The 28,000-nt window shown below is 43.6% G+C and overlaps 1 protein-coding gene across 3 annotated transcripts in view; it reads left to right on the top strand.

The window, feature by feature from the left end:
- GVQW3 (GVQW motif containing 3) overlaps nt 1-27,743 on the top strand; it is a 29,708-nt gene extending 1,965 nt beyond the window's left edge. The window contains exon 2 of one of the 3 annotated variants that reach the window (XM_030918054.1): nt 27,504-27,743. In XM_030918054.1, the coding sequence (XP_030773914.1) occupies nt 27,504-27,743 (240 nt within the window). Of the gene's footprint in view, nt 1-2,551; nt 2,602-2,720; nt 2,833-27,503 lie in introns of those variants that run through there. The other 2 variants (XM_030918052.1, XM_030918053.1) reach the window with 2 other exon arrangements.
- The last annotated feature ends 257 nt before the right edge of the window (nt 27,744-28,000 follow it).

The raw sequence follows: 28,000 nt of genomic DNA, 5'->3' as shown, positions 1-28,000 counted from the left end.
TTAGTAACTAATGCCTGTAGTTTTGAGAACTTACTGTTTTTAGAACACTGCTGGGCATTGACAATGTGAAAGTTATGAACAAGATCTCCAAGGGCTGATGAGCTTCATGGATGAGATGGTTCTTGAACTGGATCCATGAGGATGGGTGAGACGGGGCTGTGACATTACGGAAAGCTTCCGGGGCAGGTGGAACAGCATGAGGCTTCCAACCTGCATCAGTAGAAAATGACACTGGCCAGACACAGTGAATCACGCCTGTAATCCCAGCACTTTGGGAGGCTGAGGCAGGCAGATCATGAGGTCAAGAGATCAAGACCATCCTGGCCAACATGGTGAAACCCCGTCTCTACTAAAAATATAAAAATTAGCTGGGTGTGGTGGTGTGTGCCTGTAGTCCCACCTACTCAGGAGGCTGAGGCAGGAGAATCACTTGAACCCGGAAGGCAGAGGTTGCAGTGAGCCAAGATTGTGCCACTGCACTCCAACTTGGCGACAGAGCTAGACTCTGTCTCAAAAAAAAAAAAAAAAAAGGAAAAATGATGACACTATTGGCAAAATAACAAAGTTCCAAGAGGAAGATAATGGTGTTGCAGCGGATGAACAATTTGGGATAATTTGCTTCCTCTCCTATACCTCCAACTCTATGCCAGTTGTTATTAAATTGCTTCCCCTGAGTCTGTGAATAGATTTGTAACAACTAATTTGATATGTGATTTTCCATTTGGACTCCGACAAGCAGTTTCTGCAAATTCAAACTCTGTCTCTTCTCTTCCTACCTCTGCCAGATTTATGGAATGCAACTTTTCCCAAGTGGGTTCCAAGTAATACCACATAGACTAGAAACATTCAGGGGGCAGGGGTTTGGTAATAGAGTTTCACAGAATTGACCAGTCTCTGTTTTACTCAAGGATTTTTACATATTACAGCTCCTCTTGGACAATATTGCTTGATAGTAGAGGCACAGCACTCATTCATCACAGTTACTTTTAGTGCTGTTCTTTCACTTTCTCTACTCACCTCCAAAAATTACAAGTTCCTTATTAACACCTGTTTTTGTTTTGTTTTGTTTTTTGAGACGGAGTCTTGCTCTGCTGCCCAGGCTGAAGTGCAGTGGCACGATCTCAGCTCACTACAAATCTCTGCGTCCCGGGTTCAAGTGTTTCTCCTGCCTCAGCCTCCCGAGTAGCTGGGATTACAGGTGCATGCTGCTACACCCAGCTATTTTTTTGTATTTTTAGTAGAGGCGGAGTTTCACCATGTTGGCCAGGCTGGTCTCAAACTTCTGACCTCAGGTGATCCACCCGCCTCGGCCTCCCAAAGTGCTGGGATTACAGGCGTGAGCCACTGCGCTGGATCAACACCTGTTAGTTTTGAGACACTTTGAAAGCTAGACTTTGTTCCATGAAGACGAGATACTGTGTAAGAAAACTCTTAAACCAAGCAACAGCTTATAGACCTCCAGCTCCTTAACAGTTTCTAGACGTTCCATTTCAGGACCATTAAGTCCTCCTACATCAGATGCAGCTCTAGGTTGCCCACAAGCACTTGGCACCAGGGACACTGCACTTCAGGAACAAAGTCCCCACCACTAGTTCTTGCAGCTTTGTTGCTGAACCTCATATTAATCCTTGCTGAGGCCCACCCAGTGGTAATCGTTGCAGATTCGTATGCTCCTGGACCCAGGCCAGGATCCCACAACCATACCTACAGGAGTTGTTTCTAACCTGTTATAAAACAGAGGTCCTGAGACAACTTACTTCTGGATTTTATTCCAGTCCTATGAACAGGGCTGGTGTGACCCTGCCAATGATGCTGGACCAAGACCTATGGTGGAGTATAGAGTACCAGAAGCTATGGTTTAGACACAGCAACCAGAAGCAGGTAATTAGGAGTGTGAATTCAAATGGTTCCAGTTGGCTATAATGAAAAGGAGTTATCCAGAGCAAAACATTCACATTTGGCTGCTCAGAATCTCTAAACCCAAGGGTAGAGCATGATCTAGGCATCCCCAAATAGGAAAGTTCTTATATGAGTATTTCTAAGGTGCCCACCCACCAAATCTGTTTTATTGCTGATCCACGTTTTGCCCTGGCCTGCACCTTGCTGCCTAGGCCTCTTGAGCTCCTGGTCCGGTAGTCCCACACATCCAGCTATGTGTCTGTCGCACCCCAGACTCTTGTCCTTGACTGTTTTCAGACACCTCTCAGTTTATTCTCCACCATATTGCTCTTACTCCTCTCTTTCCTTGTTGCTTTGTTTTCTGGTCCTGGGTCACATCTTCAGTAGCTGCTTTTGGTCACTTTGGTGTGCTGATCCTTGAATTGACTTTTGGGTCATGGTTTTCCACTTAACTTACACCTCTTCTGTCTGATTTTTTGGATCCTTCTTTCAGCTCCCTGCGTCAGCTGCTGAGTAAGGAAATTTGTCTGTTCCAGCCCTGGCCCCGGGTTGCCTTCCTATCTTCAAGAAGCAGGGTGGGGTGACATAGGGGAATTATGTATTGATTTTGTTTTTTCTTTTTTTTTTTTTTTTCGATTTTGTTTTTTCTAAGGGACATGGGCACCTTAGCCACCCTCAGTTACACTCCCCAGAGGCACCCAGTGTCACCAGTTTCTCAAGGAGGCAATATGGTTACCTCTAAAGTAGCAAGAGTCATGAAACTTTTTCAGAGCTATAATATGCAAAGCCCATTCTCCTAGCAGCTGTATTTTCCCTGGCAGGAGAAGCTCCGCCTAACCACAGGAGATCAAGCCTGGCTTTCTGTGGGATGTCAGTAGGAGAGCTGGCCATCTGCAAACTTTCTGAAGCTTAACACCATTGGTCAATGACGCTGTTCGGCTTTCGGGTTGATCTTTATCCCCGTCCCCACGCTCTTTCTAATTCAAAGTCCACATGGAATGTTTTATGCCACAGTTGAGAGTCTAAGAGGAATACATGCCTTCCGGGGCAGATCATCCTAACACTAATTTTATGCAATTCTCCCCTTCCATCACCCCACCCTACCTTGCTTCATTTGCCCCACTAGTAATGATCAAAAAGAGAAAGAATAAAATGTTCACCAAATCTGTGACTTAGAAAAACTTGTGGAGGGTTCTGCTGTCTTCTGAATTCTGATCCTCACTGAGTCTTCATTGAAGTGTTATCATTTGGGGAAGAATGTTTACCTGGGGCCTCCTTCCCAGAACCTTTTTTTCAGATCAATTTTTTCGTCAAAGTCTAGACTTGCCTTTGGAAATGCCTGGATAAATCTGGATGCTAAATGACTTGAGGACACCTAATAAAGGAATGGGGTACTATTGGGAAATTGTCTGTCATTGCATTACAAATGTTACTCAGCCTCCCTGCTATTTGCAGACATCATCACCAGCGAGTTTCACTGGGCTCTTTGGGATTGGGTCTCAGCAGGGTCCCATGTGACTCAATAAGAGCCCACCTTTGCTGCTAAACTGTGTATGTTACCCTGCATTCTCCAATTGCTGCTTCTTCAATCAGCCCACCCAGATTTTACTAGGCGTTTGTATCTTTTCTGAGGTAACCATCATGTATTTATGTTCTAGAATGTCTCCCTTATCAGATCCTTGCAAACACTGTCCTAGTTGTATCACCCCTTTACCAGTATGAATATCTGGAAACAAAAAATCTATAGTGAGGAGCTCCAGTGGGTCCCCTCCAAGGACTCACTTGGGCATAGTACAGTGGTCAACAGACTTGTGTAAAGGAGTCTTTATGGACCATATGGTCTCTTTTGCCACTACTCAACATTTTAGTGCAAAAGCAGACATAGTTAATACAGAAACAGATGAGGACAGCTGTGTTCCAATAAAACTTTATAAGTGGATACTGGAATTTGAATTTTATATAGTTTTTACAAAATACTATTTTGATTTTTTCAAACCATTGAAAAATGTTAAAAAGAGGCCGGACACGGTGGCTCAGACTGTAATCCCAGCACTTTGGGCGGCCGAGGCGGGTGGATCACCTGAGGTCAGGAGTTCGAGACCAGCGTGGCCAACATGGTGAAACCTCGTCTCTACTAAAAATATAAAAATTAGCCAGGCGTGGTGGTGTGTGTCTGTAATCCCAGGTACCCGAGAGGCTAAGGCAGGAGAATCGCTTGAACCCGGGAGGCAGAGGCTGCAGTGATCCAAGATCTCACCGCTGTACTTTAGCCTGGGCAACAAAGCGACACTCCATCTCAGAAAAAAGAAAGACATTCTTAGCTGTTAGGCCATAGAAAAACAGATGGCAGGATAGATTTGGCCCATGGACTATAGTTTGATATAACCCCCAGTCTAGTGTATATAGTGTGTATATAAAAATGACAGATGATTATTTTCCGTCAATAACATTATTAATGCCACATTGATCTGGCAGTATCTGGCAATTTATTATGTAGAAATTGTGGGCCAGCCACGATGGCTCACGTCTGTAATCGTAGCACTTTGGGAGGCTGAGGCATGCAGATTGCTTGAGGCCAGAAGTTCGAGACCAACCTGGGCCAACATGGTGAAACCCCGTCTCTACAAAAAAAATACAAAAATTAGCCTGGCATGGTGGCACGTGGCTGTAGTCCCAGCTACTTGCAGGGCTGAGGTAGGAGGATCACTTGAGCCCAGGAGGTCCAGGCTCCAGTGAGCCATGATTGTGCTACTGCACTACAGCCTGGGCGACAGAATGAGACCCTGTATCAAACCAAAAAAAGGAAATTGTGGAATACTGGAGAGAATCTGTGGAGCCAGGAGAGTAAACTATAGCTGAATGGTTGGCTGTTTTACCTTGAAATATTCTGGTTCACAAAATAAATTTTGTGCTATTTTTGACTAAAAATGATATTATAAAACCACCTAGCCGGGCGCCGTGGCTCAAGCCTGTAATCCCAGCACTTTGGGAGGCCGAGACGGGCGGATCACGAGGTCAGGAGATTGAGACCATCCTGGCTAACACGGTGAAACCCCGTCTCTACTAAAAAATACAAAAAAGTAGCCGGGCGACGCGGCAGGCGCCTGTAGTCCCAGCTACTCGGGAGGCTGAGGCAGGAGAATGGCGTAAACCTGGGAGGCGGAGCTTGCAGTGAGCTGAGATCCGGCCACTGCACTCCAGCCTGGGTGGCAGAGCGAGACTCCGTCTCAAAAAAAAAAAAAAAAAAAAAAAAAAAAAAAACCACCTATATTATTCCCATGTAAAATACCAAAACCTGTGTTGGCAACACTGAAACTGATGCCAAGCTGCAACCAACAATAATAGAATGAACTGAAGGTAGTCCCAAAAATGATTTGACCATGGGCAGCATTTGAATAAGCTTATGTTATCACCTATTAAAGTGTGTACTATGGAGATGACAAAACTCACTGAAATGTATTTTTCGCATGCTTGCAAATATACATAAGTATTACAGATACATATGTGTATTTGCACCTTGCAACTGGTGCTGAGATGTGTCCTTTTAGGTAAGTGTATTTGTTTTTCCCCTAGAGATCTCTTTATTGTGTCACCTTTATTTAAACTGATTTTCCAAAGTTGTAATAGAATCTCAGTATTGAACAGACCATTACAAGAGTGTCTGATCCAGCCAGTCATGTTTCCTGTGAGTTCAGGAGTAACTAAACCCTACAGCTGCTGAAAGATTGCATCTGAAAGAAGATTCTGTGTTAATTCATTCAACAAACTTTTATTGAGTGGTTGTATGTGCCAGATGCTATCTTGTGTGCCGGGATACAGCAGTGGACAAAATAGATACAGGCCTTGGATTAGATGGTCTGAAATCTAATTATATTACTCTTCACTCTTGCAAAATTTCTATTCCGTGTGTGCACACTAACCCATTGTTAACTGCATACCTGGAAATAGGTATGACCATTGCCACATGCCTTTGTGCTCTGGTCTTGATGCCTTTCCAGCTGCATTAATAATTTGAGGACTGCGTGTTTAATTTAAATTTTATTATCCTTTAGACAGATCTATATTGGTAGAAAAACACACTGGCAATGTTGGAAGTATAGACTGGCAATGGTTTTCTGAAAAGCAATTTGGCAGTATCTATCAAGAGCTTTAAAAATGTTTAGATCCTCTGATCCTCTAATTCCACTTCTGGGAATCTGTCCTAAAGAAATAGTCTAAAATGTGGGCAAAATCAATGCTTAACAATCTTAAAGTCCAACAGTGGAAAATTAGTTAAGTAAATTACAGTATGACTATCCAGTAGACTGTTGTGCCATCATTATAATTTATGTTTCTGAAGAGTATTTGACAGCATGGCAAAGTGCTTATAGTGTTAAGTGAAAAGAGTGATATACAAAATTGTATGTATAAATCCAGAAAAATCGGCCGGGCGCGGTGGCTCAAGCCTGTAATCCCAGCACTTTGGGAGGCCGAGACGGGCGGATCACAAGGTCAGGAGATCGAGACCATCCTAGCTAATACGGTGAAACCCCGTCTCTACTAAAGAATACAAAAAACTAGCCGGGCGACGAGGCGGGCGCCTGTAGTCCCAGCTACTTGGGAGGCGGAGGCAGGAGAATGGCGTGAACCTGGGAGGCGGAGCTTGCAGTGAGCTGAGATCCGGCCACCGCACTCCAGCCTGGGCGACAGAGCCAGACTCCGTCTCAAAAAAAAAAAAAAAAAAAAAAATCCAGAAAATGTCTTTTAAAAAGATGGAAAGGATAGGCAAACTCTGGGTAGTTAGATTATGGGTTTTCCTGGTTTTATGCTTTAAAAAAATTTCTCCAGTATATTATTACTTGTATTATCAGTAAAAATCAATAGCATCTAGAGCTGGCAGTGGAGAGATTGAGGCCAGATCACTAGTTTGGTCCCTGAACAATTAACTAGGCTGGGTGGACACAGAGGCTGTATGATCTTGTGTTGGCAGCAAGGCTGGGCCAGAAGGGAAAAGGACCTGCCCAGGAGGAGAAGAGACCATGTGACCATGTGACTATAATCCCTACAAAAAAATACAAAGTGTTAAGGGAAGACACCATGTGTGGCATGCTGTTGTGATGTAGTCCTAGGTAGGTAAAAGACCATTTATGAATCAAGTATATTCTGACAAGTGGAAAAGGATATGAATGCTCTCCTGGGTAAAATTAACCTCCTTTGCATTTCATTCTCACGTTCTCACACAAAATGAATTCTTGAGATGGATTTTGTAATAGCTGATTCTCTGAAGAATCCCTGAGACTTCGTATGATTCTTTAGTATAGCGGTGACTTTCGATGTGCCAAGTCTACCTCCTCCCATACTGGGACACTCAAGCAACACAGATGTACACTGAAATTTTGGGTATTCTATACTGAGAATACCGCACACATATCGTTAGTCATCTTAATGTTGTAAGTTACCAAACTCTTAAGGTTTGCAAATGTGATTTTGTTAGCATCCAGAACCAGTGTATTTTTTATTTATGTCTGAAAAATAATCATTGTGGGGTTTTAAAATGAAAAATCATGTAGCTAATGCCTATCCATAGGTGAAATTGTTATGTTGGAAAAATGTGTGCTTAATCTTTGCTTTAGTAAAATGATTGTTATAAAAATGTTAAATGTCTCCTTAGTGAAATTTTAAACCTCCAAATGAGTACACAAGGTAAAACACATATTTTATAGGCCTATAGCTCATATAATTGCCAAGCTGAAAGAGTTCTTTAAGATCTAAGTATAAGTCCTCTGGTCTATAGAATGAGTGAGTGAGGCTTGGGTTTCAGTTCTGGCTTCTTAACTAGCCATGTGACTTTGGGCAGTTCATTTGTACCGTCTAAGGTCTTCAGTTAATTCATCTGTGAAAGGGAAATAATACCATCTGTCTCATGGAGTTGTTCATTTTGTTCATTTCAACAATATTTATTGAGTGCTTATCTGTGTATGATGCCATTGTAGGCACAATAAACAAGACCCCAAGAAATGTTCCTCCTCATGAGCACACGTTTCATTGAGGGAGACAGACAAGAAATAAGATAAATTAGTAAAAATATCTATGTTAGATAGTGATTATTAGATGTGAGGCTTACATTAAACAGTGTATATGAGGCACACAGCACAACACCTGGCATGGAGTAAGTGCTCAATGGAGAATAATTTCGTCTGTTTCTTGAGGCATCTTAACAGCTCTGGAATTACTCTACAACGTGGTGGTAGTCAGTAAGAAGCCTGACTCATAGCTTTCTATCTCTTGCCAGTTAAGGCCTAAACCTGTTTTTGCTTAAGAAGACAAAAGAATTCTTACAGTGGTGTTTTGTACTTCCTGTATGGCAGATGAATCAAGGTGGTGCCTAAACACTGTTGATAAATGACCTTTTCTGGAGCCAGTTGGCAGGAGTCCTTGCCTGGGGCAGGATGGCAGGTGTTAAGTCCACAAAGACAAATGCACAGTGTCATAGCTATTTAAGCAAAACAGACCAGAAGATCAAAATGGCTGTTTCTCTTAAAGAAAAGAGGTGTGCCCTATGTCCTGGGCCAGATGCTGGAGCACTGAGCAAAGTTAGCAGTATTAGAAGGAAACTGCCTACTGCATTATTTATGGGAGACAAGGGCATTGACAGAAAGCCAGGAAAAGGAGAATTTAATGCTTTGCGGTTTTGATATTTTTGTCCATTGTAGAAAATTTGGAAAGTTTAGAAATGTTTAAAGAAGCAGCCAGGAGTCCACTCCTAGGGTTCGGGTCTTTCATCAGACCCATCTCCTTGCCTCAGCTTCCTCCTTCAAAAACAGCCAGCCAGGCCGGGCACGGTGGCTCACGCCTGTAATCCCAGCAATTTGGGAGGCTGAGGCGGGCAGATCACTTGAGGTAAGGAGTTTGAGACCAACCTGGCCATCATGGTAAAACCCTGTCTCTACTAAAAATACAAAAATTAGCTGGGCGTGGTGGTGCACGCCTGTAATCCCAGCTACTCAGGAGGCTAAGGCAGGAGAATTGCTTGGACCTGGGAGGTGGAGGTTGCAGTGAGCTGAGATCACACCACTGCACTCCAGCCTGGGCGAGAGAGTGAGACTCTGTCTCAAAAAAAACAAAAACAAAGAACAGCAGTCATTTGCTGAATTCCTTCTTCGAGCCTGGGCCTGCACTAGGCACAGAGTACAGCCCTTGTCCTTGGGCAGTGCCCAGCATTGTGGGTTAGGGAAGGGGACAGAGGTTGAGAGGAGCACCAAGAAAGGGTTTCTACCTTAGACTGTCAATTTTTCCCAGAGGACAGAGCTGAGGAACAAACTTTTGTAAAGAATTGGAACAAAAAGTTGTAATCATCAACTGAGGGTGATTGTGAAAATGAGACAGTGGACTGTAAAGGAGCAAAACATAGAATGATGGTAACTGTAGCTCTTATGTAAGAGAGCCTGGAGCTCGGTCCACAAGGATTTAGTGTGTAATATTACCTCTCAGAAGAAACTGGACTTGAGGCTGTGGGCCAGTACCCCTGTACCTCGCATTAACAACCTAATAAGTGAAAATTCAGAATTACAACCCCAACTCGATGAGAGAATTGGCCCAGGGAGGTTGAATGATTTTCTTGAATCACACATTTAGTTGGTGGCAGAGCCAGGATAATAATGAAGGACCTTGAACTTCACTCAATCTGTGAGTTTTTTCTGTTACTCCATCGGTAATTATTTCCTTTACTAAAATGTACATTCTTACGATATCTTTAAAATCATGCCCACCCTCGCATTTAACAAATGATTTACCAACAGTTGATTTACATACAATGTTTAAGGAACATATTTATAGCATAGAAAGTGGTGCAGAGGGTTTTACCAAATTTCTCTGGGGTGTCCAGGTCCCCTGGTCCTTCCAGAGGTGTGTATTCATAAGTAAATGTTGGCATTCTGTCATTCATTTTTTCCAGATGTTCTTCCCAAGTAGTGTGTTATGTTTTGTGTTTTTAATATTTCTCATATACGTTTTTAAAAATCTGGGCACATAAATCCTGATAAACACTCAACTGTCTCCTCTGTGCTGTCTCAGATTTCTAAGTATGCTTATATTCATGACACAGTGTCTGAAGTCATGAATGCTATCACATAATTAGGACTTACATCCCTAAACCCCAGTCTTATGTTTCTAGATGTTCTGAAAATTCTTTACACTTCACTTATAAATGCCACTATACTGTGCCATGACATTTCCATGGTAACATATATTTCAAACATGAAAACAGGAAGCCCAAGGAAAAGGGAAGTTGGTTTCCAATGCATAAATAAAAAAATTAAAAATTGTAGAATACATAAAATGAGGTGATGGGTGTAGTATGAGGGGATACAATTAGGGGACTGTGTATTTTATTCTACTTTGATCTCTCCTGAATAGAATGTTCCTGCAGGCTCACGTTAAGGATGGGCAGTACCTACCACCCACCCAGTGACCCAATCTTGGAATCATGCTTTCTTTGACCCTGACATCCTGGCAGGTCCATGTGATTTCCCCAACATTGCATACTGTCACCTACTGCAACTGGACAGGGGTGGCCACCCACCTCTCACCTCACCGTCTGAAGACCATCCCCCACACTGCTCCTATGCTATTTGGCTTGGAGTTTGCTGAAAACTGGAGGCTTTGGACACCAACTTTTTTTTTTTTTTTTGAGACGGAGTCTCGCTCTGTCGCCCAGGCTGGAGTGCAGTGGCCGGATCTCAGCTCACTGCAAGCTCCGCCTCCCGGGTTTACGCCATTCTCCTGCCTCAGCCTCCCGAGTAGCTGGGACTACAGGCGCCTGCCGCGTCGCCCGGCTACTTTTTTGTATTTTTTAGTAGAGACGGGGTTTCACCGTGTTAGCCAGGATGGTCTCAATCTCCTGACCTCGTGATCCGCCCGTCTCGGCCTCCCAAAGTGCTGGGATTACAGGCTTGAGCCACCGCGCCCGGCCGGACACCAACTTTTTGAGCTTGCTCAATCATGCCCCACTTTGTGCCTGGAATCCCTCTCTGCTGCCATCCACCTGGCAAACTCCCCTTTTGGACTCAAGCTTCAGTCTCACCATTGCTGTTCTCCCCCACCACCCACCAACCCACTCAGTGAAGAAGCCACCCTCCGCCACCATCATGTACAATGCACATTCTTTATTATTATTTTTTTTTAGCTTTAGCTTTTGTGGATACATAGTAGGTATATATATTTATGGAGTACACTGGATATTTTGATACAGGCATACAATGTATAATAATCACATCAGGGTAAATGGGGTATCCATCACCTCAAGCATTCATCCTTTGTGTTACAAACAATCCAATTATACTCTTAGTTATTATTATTATTATTTTTTGAGAGGAGTCTTGCTCTGTCACCCAGGCTGGAGTGCAATGGTGCCATCTTGGCTCACTGCAGCCTCCACCTCCTGGGTTCAAGCAATTTTTGTGCTTCAGCCTCCCGAGTAGCTGGCATTACAGGTGCACGCCACCACACCTGGCTAATTTTTGTATTTTAGTAGAGACAAGGTTTCACCATGTTGACCAGGCTGGTCTTGAACTCCTGACCTCAGGTGATCTGCCTGCCTTGGCCTCCCAAAGTGCTGGGATTACAGGCGTGAGCCACCACGCCCGGGCTTCCTTTAGTTATTTTTAAATGTACAATTACATTATTATGACTATAGTCACCCTGCTGTGCTATCAAATATTAGATCTTATTCATTCCTCCTAATTATTTTTTGGTACCCATTTACCATCCCCTCTTCCCCCCACCCCACCCTCCACTATCCTTCCCAGCCTCTGGTAACCATCATTCTACTCTCTATGTCCATAAGTTCATTTATTTTAATTTTAGCTCCTACAAGTGAGAGGTTTGTCTTTCTGTGCTTGGCTTATTTCACTTAACATAATGACCTCCAGTTCTATCCATGTTGTTGCAAATGACAGAATCTCATTCTTTTTAATGACTGAATAGCACTCCATTGTGTACATATGCCACATTTTCTTTATCTATTTGTCTGTTGATGGACACTTGGGCTGCTTCCAAATCTTGGCTATTGTGAATAGTGCTGCAAAAAAACATGGGAGTGCAGGTATCTGTTTGATATACTGATTTGCTTTCTTTTGGGTATATACCTAGCAATGGAATTGCTAGATTATATGGTAGCTCTATTTTTAGTTTTTTGCAGAACCTTCAAACTGTTCTCTGTAGTGGATGTACTCATTTACATTCCCATCAGCAGTGTATGAGGGTTCCCTTTTCTCCACATCCTTGCCAACATTCATTATTGCCTGTCTTGAATAAAAGCAATTTTAACTGGCGTGAGATGATATCTCATTGTAGCAATGCACATTCTGACGTCAAGAAAACTATTAACACTTAACTGAACTTAGTTGTTTGCAGGATGTTTTTCTTCCCTACCAGCCCAGGACCTCCTAAAAGCCAAGCCCACATCTGATTCTTCCGTGTTCCCTGCATCCAGAATAAACCTTGCCTGGAACTGCTCAATAAATATTTGATAGATGAATGAAAGAAGGGATTTTTCTGGTAATTTTTTTATTGTAGTAAAATTCACATGACAAAATTCACCATTTTAACCACTTTAAAGTGTACATCTCAGTTGCATTTAGTACATTCACAGTGCTGTGCAACCATCACCACTATCTAGTTCAGAACATTTTCATCACACTAGAAGGAAACCCTATACTTATTAAGCAGTCATTCTCCATTCTTTCTTATCCTTGGCCCCAGCAACCATTAATCAACTTTCTATCTCTATGGATATGTTTGGACTCATGTATGTTTGTTTTATATTTTGAGTAGTAATCCCATACTGTGTTATTTATTTTGTTGCTCAAGTTGTTCCAGCTTTGGCCATTGGATGTTTTTTCAGGTTGGCTTCTGTGTCCCTTTGATGTGCTCCTAACCTTTTGTTTTTTCTTAGCAGGTCCTTACCTTCTGGTACTACAATATGCTCCAAGATTATCTTGTTTTTTGCCTCTCCACACCTGTGACCAGCCATTTCTCTATTCTTGATTTCTCTGTAGCCCTGGTTCCTTTTATTGGAGAATGGTGTTTAGAAACCAAGATATGGGCAATGAGTGTATTGCTACCAGAATTTGGGTTTTTTTGATATCTTCCATTTCTCTACTTAACACGCTCAATTTTTTTCTCTAGGTTATTGATCACATGGAATACAGTTATAATGGTTTTAATGATGTTATCTACCAATTTTACCTATCTCCCTCAGTTTCAGTTAACCGATTTTTGGAAATAGTTTTTGGCTACTACTTTTAAGCTTTGTTAGTTGAGACCAGAGTAATATTAATCTAGGGCTAATTTTGCCCCAGTGTTGAGGGCACCTGAAACCTTATGAAATATGTCTTGCCACTCTAGATGTTAGGAATAGGAAGTGGACCTGTGTGATCTCCAAAAATAGTTCCTTCTAATCCTTTTAGGTAGTTCTTTCTCTGGCCTCTGGTAGTTTCCTTACATGCATGCTGAAGACTTGAGGGGGCTTTGTATATTTGGAAGCAGTGTTGCCAGGTGGTACTCAGAGGTTCCGGGATGTATCTTCCTGGTCAACTTTTCCTTTTATCATTATCATTATCATATGATTCTTTATCCCTAGTAATTATTTTCAACTTAAAATCTGTCAATATTGCATTACTTTGCTTAGCATTTGCCTAGTATATTTTCCCATCCTTTTAATGTTTCTGTGCTATTATTATTATTATTTTATTTTATTTTATTTTTTTTGAGACAGGGTCTTACTCCCGTTGCCCAGGCCGGAGTACAGTGGCACGATCTTGGCTCACTGCAAACTATGCTTCCTGGGCTCAAGGGTTCCTCCCACCACAGCTCCCCAGGTAGCTGGGACTGCACATGCATGCCACCACACCCAGCTAATTTTGTATTTTTTTGTAGGGATAGAGTTTCATCACATTGCCCAGGCTGGTCTTGAACTCCTGGGGTCAAGCAGTCATCCCACCTTGGCCTCCTAAAGTGCTGAGATTACAAGCATGAACCACCATGCCTGGGCTCAAATTAGGTGTTTTAACAGCCAGTGTTTCTTTAGATTTATAAACCTGCCTACCAGTTTTGTTGCCTATCTTTCTCTCTTTTTACTGAAATATAATTCATATCCAATAAAATCGTTAGTATATTTACAAAATTGTAGAACCATCACCACTAATTTTAGAACAGTTACAGCATTCCAAAAGGAAACCCCCTACCCATTAGCAGTCTCCTCATTTTCTTTAATCCCCTGGCAACCACTCATATACTTTCTGTCTCCATGGATTTGCCTATTTTGGAGGTTTCATATAAATGAAATCGTAATATGTAGCCTTTATGTCTGGCTCTTTCACCTAGCCTAATGTTTTTAAGGTTCATCCATGTTGGAGCATGGGTCAGTCCTTCATTCCTTTTTTTCTTTTTCTTTTTTTTTTTGAGACGGAGTTTCGCTCTTGTTGCCCAGGCTGGAGTGCAATGGCGATCTCAGCTCACCACAACCTCCACCTCCAGAGTTCAAGCGATTCTCCTGCTTAGCCTCCTGAGTAGCTGGGGCTACAGGTGCATGTCACCATGCCCAGCTGATTTTTGCATTTTTAGTAGAGACGGGGTTTCACCGTGTTGGCCAGGATGGTCTCCATCTCTTGACCTCGTGATCCACCCACTTCGGCCTCCCAAAGTGCTAGGATTACAGGCGTGAGCCACCACACTCAGCCCCTTCATTCCTTTTTATGGCTGATAACATTCCATTGTGTGGATATACCACATTCTATTTATTTATCAGTTGATGGACATTTAGGTTGTTTTCAGCTTTTGGCTATTATGCAGAATACTGCTATGAATGTTCATGTACAAGTTTTTTGTGAACATATATTTTTAATTCCCTTGGGTATACACCTAGGAGTGGTATTCATAAATAATTCATTATTTCGTGTATTCAGTGGTATGCTGGTAAATATTTAACACCAGTTTTCATTTGGTAGGGTTGGGGATCTCTGATTTGTAACGTTTGTTAATTTCTAGAGTGTAAATATTCAAATTACCAATGTGGCATCATTGAATGTAGAGTTGGGAAGAGATGCGGAGTAGTACACCATTCTATGGTATGTCTACTATATAAACACAGGAGATACAAATAAAAGTTGCATGGATAATAGCATAATGTGGTAAAATAATTAAGACATGTATTGTGAGGATTTTTGACCTTTATATTTAAAGTGATTCATTTAATTGTAAGTTTACATAATTTAATTTTTGAAAATGGGCCGGATGAGGTGGCTTATGCCCGTAATCCCAGCACTTCGGGAGGCTGAGGCAGGTGGATCATCTGAGGTCAGGAGTTTTGAGACCAGCCTGGCCAACATGGTGAAACCCTATCTCTACAAAATTATGAAAAGTAGCTTGGCGTGGTGGCCTGTGCCTGTAGTCCCAGCTAGTTAGGAGGCTGAGGTAGGAGAATCCCTTGAACCCAGGAGGCAGAGGTTGTAGTGAGCCAAGATGGCACCACTGCACTCTAGCCTGGGTCATAGAGTGAGACTCTGTCTCAAAAAAAAAAAAAAAAAAAGAAAAGAAAAGAAAAGAAAGAAAATGACTGTGTTACAACCAATTCTCAAAATTCCTGAAAGTTTTAACAGTCTGCTATCTGGGCTCATGAGATCTAGCTTCAGGGCCTCACTTGTATCCCACACCTTACATGTTACTTCTTTCTGGATTACATTTTCTTTGTTCTTTTTTTTTTTTTCTTTTGAGACAGAGTCTCACTTTGTAACCTAAGCTGACAAGCTAGAGTTCCGTGGTGCAATCTCAGCTCACTGCAGCTCTGCCTCCAGGGCTTAAGTGATTTTCATGCCTCAGCTTCCTGAGTATCTGGGACTACAGGTGCATGCCACCACGCCCAGCTAATGTTTTGTATTTTTAGTAGAGACGGGGTTTCACCATGTTGCCCAGAGTGGTCTCGAACTCCTGAGCTCAGGTGATCTGCCTGCCTCGGCCTCCCAAAGTGCTGGAATTACAGGTGTGAGCCACTGTGCCTGGCCTCAATTTTCTTTTTTTTCTTTTTTTGAGACGGAGTCTCGTTCTGTCGCCCAGGCTGGAGTGCAGTGGCCGGATCTTAGCTCACTGGAAGCCCCGCCTCCCAGGTTTACACCATTCTCCTGCCTCAGCCTCCCGTGTAGCTGGGACTACAGGCGCCCGCCACCTCACCCAGCTAGTTTTTTGTATTTTTTTAGTAGAGACGGGGTTTCACCTTGTTAGCCAGGATGGTCTCGATCTCCTGACCTCGTGATCCACCCGTCTCGGCCTCCCAAAGTGCTGGGATTACAGGCTTGAGTCACCACACCCGGCCAATTTTCTTTAAAAAAAATTTTTTTTAATGGAGCTGGTCTTGCTATGCTGGCCAGGTTGGTCTTGAACGCCTGGCCTCAAGCGATCCTTCCACCTCAGCCTCCTAAAGTGCTAGGATTATAGGCATGAGCCACCATGCCCAGCCTGAATTCAATTTTCTTTTCCTTTTTTTTTTCTTTTTTTTTTTTTTTTTTTGAGACGGAGTCTCACTCTGTCGCCCAGGCTGGAGTGCAGTGGCCAGATCTCAACTCACTGCAAGCTCCGCCTCCCGGGTTTACATCATTCTCCTGCCTCAGCCTCCCAAGTAGCTGAGACTATAGGCGCCCACCACCTTGCCCGGCTAGTTTTTTGTATTTTTTAGTAGAGACGGGGTTTCACCTTGTTAGCCAGGATGGTCTTGATCTCCTGACCTCGTGATTCACCCGTCTCGGCCTCCCAAAGTGCTGGGATTACAGGCTTGAGCCACCATACCCGGCCTCAATTTTCTTATAGAAGTATATCTATTAATGGTTAAAATACTTCCAGCAAGTTTCTGTGAGGTAAACTGTCTTTGTTCATCAGAAAATGTCTGTAAGTTTGGCTCTCACTTGTTAGTTTGACTGCATATAGGATTCTGGTTTGAGATTTGTTTTTTGTGCACACTTTGAAGATATTATGCTACTGTCTCCTGGTTCCCATTGTTGCTGATGAGAAAGCTGATTTCATTGTAGTTAACATTCCTTTCGATAATCTGACCCTTGTCACTGCAGACTTTTATATTTGCCTTGTGGTTCTGCAGTTTCATCAGTATGTGACTAGTCGTGTAATTATTTATTATTTTATTTTATTTTATTTTATTTTATTTTATTTTATTTTATTTTATTTTATTTTATTTTATTTTATTTTACTTGAGACAGGGTCTCACTCTGTCGCTCAGGCTGTAGTGCAGTGGCACAATCTCAGCTCACTGCAACCTCTACCTGCCAGGTTCAAGTGATTCTCCTGCCTCAGCCTCCCGAGTAACTGGGATTACAGGCGTGTACCACCACTGCCTGGTGAATTTTTGTATTTTTAGTAGAGATGGGGTTTCACCATGTTGGCCAGGCTGATCTCCAACTCCTGACCTCAAATGATCCACCCACCTTGGCCTCCCAAAGTGCTGGGATTACAGGCATGAGTCACCGTGCCTGGACTGTTTATTTACTGTCTTGGTATGTTTCTCCAGTTTTGGAAAATTATCAATAATTCATGATGGTTAATTTTATTTGTCAATTTGACTGGGCCATGGGGTGCCCAGATATTTGGCCACACAATTATTCTGGGTGTGTCTGAGAGGGTGTTTCTGGATGTGTTAACATTTGAATCAATAGGCTGAGTAAAGCAGACTGCCCTTTCTAATAATGAGAAGGGGCCTCATTCAATTGTTGAAGGCCTGAATGGAACAAAAAGGCTGACTCTCCTGCAAGTAAGAGGAAACTCCTCCTACCTGGCTGCTCGAACTGGGACATCAGTCTTTTCCTGCCTCCAGACTCAAACTGACACATCAGCTCTTTTTTTGGGTCTCAAGACTGCAGGATTTTGAACTGGAACTTACACCACTGGCTCTCCTTTTCCTCAGGCCTCTGGACGCAGGCTGGAAAAGTCACTGTTGGCTCTCCTGGGTCTACAGCTTGCCAGGTACAGATCTTGGAACTTCTCAGCCTCCATAATTGCGTGAGCCAATTCCTTATAATAAATCTCTCTCTCTCTGTACACACACACACACACACACACACACACACACACACACACACACACACACATCTTGTTGGTTCTGTTTCCTGTTTCTCTGAAGAACCCCATGATATTTTAAATAATGATTTTCCAGCATTCCCTCTGTCAAATCTTTGTTTTTTTTTTGAGTTGGAGTTTCGCTCTTGTCACCCACGCTGGAGTGCATTGGCGCGATCTCGGCTCACTGCCACCTCCGCCTCCCAGGTTCAAGGAATTCCCATCTTAGCCTCCCGATTAGCTGGCATTACAGGCAGCTGCCACCATGCCCAGCTAATTTTTGTATTTTTCAGTAGAGACAGGGTTCCACCATGTTGGCCCAGTTGGTCCTGAACTCCTGACCTCAGGTAATCCTCCTGCCTCAGCCTCCCAAAGTGCTGGGATTGCAGGCGTGAGCCACCGCGCCTAGCCCTTTTTTTTTTTTGAGATGGAGTCTCACACTCTTGTTGCCCATGCTGGAGTGCAATGGTGCAATCTCAGCTCACTGCAACCTCCGCCTCCTGGGTTCAAGTGATTCTCTTGTCTCAGCCTCCCGAGCAGCTGGGATTACAGGTGCACGCCACCACGCCTGGCTAATTTTTGTATTTTTAGTAGAGCTAGGGTTTCACTATTTGACCAGATTGGTCTCGAACTCCTGACCTCAGGTGATCCGCCCATCTCAGCCTCCCAAAGTGCTGGGATTACAGGCATGAGCCACTGCACCCGGTCCCTCTGTTAAATCTTTCTAGAACTCCTGTGAGACATCTGTTTGGCTCTCTCTTTTTATTCTTCATTTCTCTTAAATTCTTGTTCGGGTTTTCTCTGTTTATCTGTCTTTACTCCATTTTGGGTCATGTCCTCAAAATGTCTCTTCAGATTCCCTCTTCAGCTCGCTCGAATATGTAGGTTAACTCATCTTTGAGTCTTTAATTTTAGTAATTATGTTTTTATTTCTGGAAGTTCTATATGGTTCTTTTTCAAATTTCCTAACTCTCCTCCATACTATTCTGTTCCTTTATTATCCTTTATTATACCTTCTATTTTCTTTATATAGATATAGATATAGATATAGATATATAAAATACATGGGATAAAATACATCGCACTATTAGAAAGGGCAGTCTGCTTTTCTTCCATGAAAAGTAGACAGGCGCGTGCCACCACACCCGGCTAATTTTTGTATTTTTAGTAGAGACAGGGTTTCACCATGTTGGTCAAGCTGGTCTGGAACTCCTGACCTCATGATCTGCCTGCCTCGGTTTCTCAAAGTGCTGGGATTACAGGCATGAGTCACCACTCCCGGCCTTGGAGGTAGACATAATATCCTGTATTAGGGTTCTCCAGAGAAACAGGACCAATAGGAGACATATGTAAATAGATTTATTTCTGTCATATGATTTATTGTGATTATGGAGGCTGAGAAGTCCTTTGAACTGCCATTTGCAAGCTAGAGCCCAGGAAAGCCAATGGTGTTGTTCTAGTCCAAGCCCAAAGATGAAGACCTGAGAACTAGAGTTTAGTAGGTTTTGTTGTTTGTTTGTTTGTTTAGAAACAGGATATTGTTCTGGCACCCAGGCTGGAGTATAGTGGCACGATTTTAGCTCACTGCAGCCCTGCATTCCTGGGCTCAAGCAGTCCTCCTGCCTCAGCCTCCTGAGTAGGTGGGACTACAGGCATGTGCCGCCATGCCCAAATAATTTTTTATTTTTATTTTTTGTAGAGACGGAACCTCACCATGTTGCCCAGGCTGGTCTCGAACTCCTTGTCTCAAGGGATCCTCCTGCCTTGGCCTCCCAAAGCTCTGGGATTATCAGCATGAGCCACCATGCCCAGCCAAAACCAGGAGTTCGATGGTGTAAACTCCAGTCTGAGTCCAAAGGCCGAAGAGCCAGGACTGCTGGTGCACAAGGGCAGGAGAAGACAGATGTCACAGCTCAAGAAGCAAAAACAAATTTGTCCTTCTCCTATCTTTTTGTTCTATTCAGGTCCTCAATGAATTGGATGATGTCCATGCACATCCTAATGAAGGGGTGCCTCTTCATTACTCGGTCTACCAATTCAAATGCTAATCTCTTCCAGAAACATCCCCACAGACACACCCAGAAATAATGTTTTCCCATCTATCTGAGTACCCCAGTACTCAGTCAAGTGAACACACAAAATTGGCTGTCACATCTCCATTTTGTTTATTTATTTATTTATTTTAGACTAGTTAAGTTTAGTAGTGAGAAAGAGGGAAGGAGTAGAACGAGGAGTTCAATCTGTGACTGACTGTGAACAATCGATTGAGATAACTCACTACCTTTGGACCAGCCATCTCCATTTTATAAATAAGAAAACTGAAGCTCAGAAAGGTTGTCTAAACTGCTAAGGCCATACAACTTTAAGTACGGAAATAGGTTTTGTGTTCAATCTGTTTCTCTATAAAAATCCCATGCGGGACATCCAGGCATCTAAAAGGTAGCTCAGTACGTCTGCCTTCTCTCCATTGTTAGCCTTTATGGACAATTTTTGCTGGAGCAAATATTCTGAAAAAGATTCCTCCTGTTTCCTATGGGCGTAAACAGCAAGCAGGTGAAGCCAGGCTCTCTTGAGCCTGGGAGCCCCTGGTAGGAGCATTTGGCTGGAAAGATGTGGAAGTCAATAAGCATTTCCTCCACCACCCAGAAGCATCTTCAAGCTTCTGCAGGAGGTGGGCATTGAAGGGGACGTACCAAGCATCACGCGCATAATCTTTGGTCTGCCTCAGGCAGAAGGAGGAAGCCCAGGCCACGGTAGGACTTACCTGTTGAGTCCTTCTGGGTTTGGGCCATGTCTCAGCAGAGATTGGCATACTCTCAGGCTTTTCACTTCCTTCCTTAGATTGGGGGCGCCTCTTGCCCTGTGCATCTTGCACAAAGCCTGGTCCTGAGTAGATGCCCTGCAAAGGTGCAGGGGATCAATGGGGATGACTGAGGTCTAACTGAAGAAAAAGAAGGCATTTCAAGTCTCTACAGGATGGGAACTTTAATGAGTGCAAATAGCTACCCTTTATTGAGCATTGATTATGTGTGGACACTTTTTATGTATGTATATTGCAATATTTTTAGCTGCAAGTAATGATAACTAACAGTGACTTAAATAGGTAGTTATTTTCTGGCATAACAAAAATTCCAAAGGTGCTACTTTGGTCTTTCCATCTTGGTTACAAGATGACTGTGACACCCAGCCCTCACCTCCAAGTTCAAGGCAGGCAGGGGTTGGGAGGCACAGACAGTTCAGACTCAGCAGTCTTGTTTCATCAGGAAAGCAAAAGCTCTCCCAGTAACTCCCAGCAGAGTTCTATTAAATCTCATTGGCCTAAGGGAGCTGCAGTGGTAGGTAACAAGGAGCAAATGGCTTTTGGGTAGCCAGTCAACAGGGTCTGCCATGTGCATAGAAAGCACAGTATGTATTTGGCATGAAGTCGGTACTCAATAAGCATTAGCTATTTGGCGTGCCTGTGCGTGTTTGTGTGTCTGCGTGTGGTTATATGTATGTTCTCCATTTTCCCAAACAGTCCTTGGAAGTAGCATCCTCCTTTACTAATGGGACCTATCACACAGCTGGCAAAAGGCACAAGCAGAGCCACACATCAGACTCATTTCTTTCTGACTGAAGTCTAAGGGCTCTTTCCATTGCCATGCCATGTTCTGCCCTCCCCTTAAACTGCACCTCTAAAATATTGTCTTGGAGTCACATCAGGTCCGAGTGGACTTGAGGAAGAAAGAAGAGGGAAGGAGATCAGATCAGTACTGTTGTTCAGGCTGGAGTGCAGTGGATCGTAGCTCGCTGCAGCCTCCAGTGATCCTCCTGCCTCAGCCTTCCAAGTAACTAGGACAACAGGTGCATGCTACCATGCCTGGCTAATTAATTTGAAAAAAATTTTTTTTTGGTAGAGACAGGGTCTCACTATGTTGCCCTGGCTGGTCTTGAACTCCTGGGCTCCAGTGATCCTCCTCCTTCAGTCTCCCAAAGTGCTAGAATTACAGGCATTAGCCACCATGCCTGGCCTGGAGATCAGTTCTTTTTTATTTTTTTGAGACAGGCTCTCCCTATGTCACTGAGGCTACAGTGCAGTGGTTCAATCACAGCTCACTGTAGCCTCTACCTCCTGGGCTCAGGTGATCCTCCCACCTCAGCCTCCTGAGTAGCTGGGACTATAGGCATGTATCACCATGCCCAGCTAATTTTTGCATTTTTTATAGAGTCAGGGTTTCATCATGTTGCCCACTCTGGTCTCAAACTCCTGGGCTCAAGCAATCCACCCACCTAGGCCTCCCAAAATGCCGGGACTATAGGTGTGAGCCACCACACCTGGCCTGGAGCTCAGTTCTGAAATAAGTTGACACCTGGTCCTGGGGCTAGCCACAGAGTAACGACAAAGTCATGAGAGGAGGTTCCATAACTGTGTGCTACAGTCATAACTGTGTGCTACCTCCACCTGAGTGCAGCCGCTTTGGAATGGTCATGCTAGAAGGCTCAGCCTTTATTCTGATGATGCCACTACTGCCCAGAACTCCTCTGGGACTTGCTTTACAAGTTGCAAAAGACCTCAATCTCATTACTGTAATACTGCACCTCATTTCTGACCCCAAACCCAGCTATAGCTTCTCATCTCACGAATTTCAAGTGACTTTTGACTATTGCCAAAAATCAAAAATCATTCCCTGAAGACAGAATATATTGTAATTTAGATGCAAAAAAATGTGTTGTCTGCTTTGCAGCCAATTTTCAAATAAAAAAGAAATGTTTAAAGCAGTGGAAGCACTGTTTAAATAAATATGCCGGCCCAGGCGTGGTGGCTCATGCCTGTAATCCCAGCACTTTAGGAGGCTGAGGTGGGTGGATCACGAGGTCAGGAGATCGAGACTATCCTGGCCAATACGGTGAAACCCCGTTTCTACTAAAAATACAAAAAATTAGCCGGGCGTGGTGGCGAGCGCCTGTACTCCCAGCCACTTGGGAGGCTGAGGCAGGAGAATGGCGTGAACCTCGGAGGCGGAGCTTGCAGTGAGCCGAGATCGCACCACTGCAGTCCAGCCTGGGCTACAAAGTGAGATTCCGTCTCAAAAAAATAAAATGAATAAATAAATAAATAAATATGCCCACCCAGGTTGACATCTTGGAAGAGGATAACTCTAAGTTTGGTTGTATAATTTCTGCTGTGTTTAAGAAAAATTACTTAACTTGTGAGACATTGTGAAAAGGACACTGGACTTGGTAAAGATACAAATGGGATTATAATGTTGGTCAGGTGAGACATGTTGTTGCATTGGTGAAATTATAAATTGATTTTTTTTCTCAGAGCAATTTGGCAATGAGCATCATGAAGCTTTAAAGAGTTTAAACCGGGCTGGGCGCAGTGGCTCACACCTGTAATCCCAACACTTTGGGAGGCCGAGGTGAGCAGATCACAAGTCAGGAGTTCGAGACCAGCCTGGTCAATATGGTAAAACTCCGTTGCTACTAAAAATACAAAAAATAGCTGGGTATGGTGGTGCATGCCTGTAATCCCAGCTACTCGGGAGGCTGAGGCAGGAGCCTCGCTTGAACCCGGGAGGTGGAGGTTGCAGTGAGCTGAGATCGTGCCACTGCACTCCAGCCTGGGCGACGGAGCAAGACTCCCTCTCAAAAAAAAAAAAAAAAAAAAAAAAAAAAAAGTTTAAACCAGTTGACCTAGGAATGAGTCTTCTAGGAAGATTTCTTAGGAATCTTTCTTAGGAAAACAGTCAGAGATGCAGACAAAGATTTATGTAACAGCTATTCATTGCAGACTTATTTGTAAAAATAGTAAAAAGAAGGAAATCGGGCCGGGCGCGGTGGCTCAAGCCTGTAATCCCAGCACTTTGGGAGGCCGAGACGGGCGGATCATGAGGTCAGGAGATCGAGACCATCCTGGCGAACACGGTGAAACCCCGTCTCTACTAAAAAATACAAAAAAACTAGACGGGCGAGGTGGCGGGCGCCTGTAGTCCCAGCTACTCGGGAGGCTGAGGCAGGAGAATGGCGTGAACCCGGGAGGCGGAGCTTGCAGTGAGCAGAGATCCGGCCACTGCACTCCAGCCTGGGCGACAGAGCAAGACTCCGTCTCAAAAAAAAAAAAAAAAAAAAAAAAGAAGGAAATAACCCAAATATCCCACAATGAAGAAATTGTTAAGAAAATTATGGCATACTCATTAAGAGAAATAATGCAGCTATTTAAGATGATGTTTTTAAAGAACTGTCAATGATGTCTGAAGATGTTCACAATAAGATAGGTGATAAAATCAGACTGTAAAACCACATGCATTATATGGTCCCATTTTTACTTTCTGTATGCTAAAAAAAGCCCTCAATATATATCCAACACTTTGGGAGGCCGAGACGGGCGGATCACGAGGTCAGGAGATCGAGACCATCCTGGCTAACACGGTGAAACCCCGTCTCTACTAAAAAAAATACAAAAAAACTAGCCGGGCGAGGTGGCGGGCGCCTGTAGTCCCAGCTACTCGGGAGGCTGAGGCAGGAGAATGGCGTGAACTCGGGAGGCGGAGCTTGCAGTGAGCTGAGATCCGGCCACTGCACTCCAGCCCCGGTGACAGAGTGAGACTCCGTCTCAAAAAAAAAAAAAAAAAAAAAAAAGATATATCCAAAACGTTACCAGTGGTTTGATCTGGGTGATGAAATTATAAGTGATTTTCAATTTGCTTCATTATGCTTTTATATATATAATTTTTATTATTATAACTGTAAATATTATTTTTGTAGTTAGAAAATATGTAAAATGAACATTAAAATTACTTTTTAAGAAAGAAAGAAATGTGTTTTACTGGGAGAAAAGAGATCTGTCCCCAGGGTTCTGATGGTTTAGTGGAGGAAATGAGACACGTACACAGATACGTTTATTACAAGGCAGTAAGGGCTATCATGGAGGTTTTATCAAGTGTGGAGGAAAGGATTAGCTCTGCCTGGGAGGGTTGAAAGTTAGTGAAAAGAGGTAACATTTGTTCGGGCCTTGAAGGATGAATAGGGGTCCTCTAGGGCTTTGTAAACTGTGAAGCACTATCTAAGTGTAAGTTACTCTTTGACTTTTATGATTACTGTCAAGGCTTACCTCATATAAAGCTCTCTTTCTTGTCTCTTTCCCATGCTCCCTGAAGCCCAGGATCCCTGGGACAGGAAGCAGCAGTAGTTAAACAGTCACACATCAGTGCTCCAGCAAGTGAACTGAGGTGCATCCAACTAAGGAGCAGATCCAGGACCAGAGGAAATAAAATTATCTGGGAGCAGGGCCAGGAAGGTGCTGGTGGGTAAACAGTTCCCCCTTATTTGCCACCCTGTGGTAAGGCTGGCTTTGCTCGAGGCCTCCACCCTGAGATTTGGGGCCATCTCCATCTGGGGATGGTAAAACCTGCGAACGAGCATCACACAGCAGTCTATGATTTACATTGGCAGGAAATGGTGCGTCAGATGTCCTTACAGCCTCCAGACAGGGTGGAGTGGAAAGGAGGGGTGTGAGTGAGGGGATCAGGAAGGGTGACAAGAGATTATTTGTTCAGGAGAAATTCTCAGAAGCTCAAGACTGGAAGGGACTTAAAAGTTCTATGATTTAATCCTCCCGATCCCCTTCCTAGCATCCCTATCACATTGTCATTCTTCCTGGGTGCATCTCAGAGGCCACCTCTTCTATTACCTTCCACTTCAGTTCCTCTGGCCTATGCTTCAGGCATTTCCCATTATTGAATTTTATAAAAGAAAATTCAGTGTCTGCTGCGTGCCAGGCACTGTGCTTAGAATAGGTCCTCAATTTCAGTATGCCGTCCTGTGCCTCCTGTTGTTTATTTATTTATGCAACAAATGTATACTGAATGCCTACTATATGCCAGGCAATGTTCTAGATGTTGTAACAGAGTGGAGGAAAATACAGCCAGGATCTCAGGCTCTCACGGACCTGTCATTCTAGTAGGAGAGATATACAATAAACAAACGAAAACATAAAATATTGGGTTATAAATGTCAAGGAGCCAGCTTTGGGAAAATTTAGGGGAAGAACTTTCTATACAAAGAGAACAGCTAATTCCAAGATTCTATGGGGGTAACCCCTGTTTGCTCTAGGAACAAAAGGAGGGAAACTGTGGCCTTGTGCATGGAAAATGCTTCCTTCTTTATCTGTAAATGAAAATCTTCTTATGTTTCAGGACGTAGTTCCAGCATTGCCTCTTTAGGCAAATCTATCCTGATTTCCCAGGTAGAAGTGACCCCTATCTCCTTTTCTCCTCATTGCTCCCTGAGTAGATTTCTGTGAACACACCTGTGACACTTTGCCATTCTTACCACCTTAAATCACTGTGACTCCCTAGTGGACCTCAGTCTCATTCAAGGGCAGGACTGAGCTTCCTATCTAAATCCCTAATGTCCAGGATAGAGCCTGGCACAGAGTCTGTGATCAGTAATGGTTTGTTCCTTGAATACTGAACTGTCACCCAGCACCCTATCAGAGCCTCACTAGTGATGCTTATTCGGAATTGGCAACAATTTATTGATCAGTGCCAGGCCCTGTGCTGGGTACTTTCCACCCTGCTCATTCTTATAAGTCTCACAGTCGACATGTGCAGTAAGTATCATTATTTTATTCTATAATTAAAACTCAGGCCAGATTCAGTGGCTCATGCCTGTAATCCCAGCACTTTGGGAGGCTGAGGCAGGAGGATCGCTTGAACCCAAGAGTTCAAGACCAGCCTGGGCAACAGAGTAAGACCCCATCTCTAAAAAAAAAAAAAAAATAAGAAAAAGTTGGGTGTGGTAGTGCACGTCTGTAGCCCTAGCTACTCGGGAGGCTGAGATGGGAGGATCACTTGAGCCCAGGAGTTGGAGGCTGCAGTAAGCTGTGATTGCACCACTGCACTCCAGCCTCCCAAAGAGAGAGGAACTTTGAGAATTAAAGTGATTATCTGAGGTGGCTCAGTAAGAAGAAACAGAACTGAGATTTGAACCCAAGTCTTCTTGATGCCAAATCCCGGTGTTTCCTCTTTTATGTGATGTCACTCATCATGCATCAGTTCATCTGTCCTCTCTTTTCTCCTATATAATCATTCTCCTGGGAAAAGGGTCCTTTTTTTTTTTTTCATTCTACTATATTCCTTATGACACCAGAACAGTGCTTTGTATTTAGTACACGGTCAATACATATGTCTTAAATCTCCAAGAGGTAGAAAAGAAAGAATGAATGTGTGAATGAATGCTTCACCCAAAGTGAATCAGTCTCTGGTAACAGTTCATAGGATGGAGATGGGCTGAAGGGAGGCGTTTCTGAGGGGAGGTGCTTTCCCAAATACCTCCAGGTGTCGATTCCAGGAGGGAGAGGTGAGGATGCTGTCTCTGTGCTAAAGCACTTGTTTCTTAGAAATCACACCTTTTGCTCAGCTGCATATCTCGGCAGGCAGGCAGGGCAGAGGGGAACATGCATGGCTTCCAGTGAGTTGGGAAAATGAGGTTAGGTTTCAATTCAGATACTTATTTGTGTTTTCTAGGTCTGCACAGTCGATGAATTTTCAACGAGCAGTGATTCTGTTCCTCATCTTTCATTGCTTTATGGGACTTCAGGGAATGAAAGCATAACATCCTGCTTTCCCATAAGTTCTCTGGCTGCTACACTGGCACCAATTAAAGACAGGTCTATGCAATTAATCAAAACCAATTTGGAAGCACTCTGGCGCTGTTCCTCTGATGTACTGCCTACTCCACATACAGTAGTTCCTCAGCTGCGGTGATGGAGCCAGGCACATAGGAGCTTTTGATGAACTGGCTGTACCGGCCCCAAGTGTTAACTATGTCATCTGACATGACTAATGAGGCTCCGGACTTGATCCGCATGAGCAGAGCAGCCCTGCTGTCTGGAGGAGGCTCAGTTTCCACAGCCAGCCTGGGAAGAGGCTGCAACGTGCAGGGTACACACTGCATCATGTCAGCTGGAGTCCTGGAGGCCTCTAGTGTTGGAACTGAGAGTCATCCATGGAGAGGGTGATGG

This window comes from Rhinopithecus roxellana, chromosome 15 (assembly GCF_007565055.1).
Source record: "Rhinopithecus roxellana isolate Shanxi Qingling chromosome 15, ASM756505v1, whole genome shotgun sequence".
In the NCBI taxonomy this organism is placed as follows: Eukaryota; Metazoa; Chordata; class Mammalia; order Primates; family Cercopithecidae; genus Rhinopithecus; species Rhinopithecus roxellana.
This window is presented reverse-complemented; position numbering and strand designations above follow the sequence as displayed.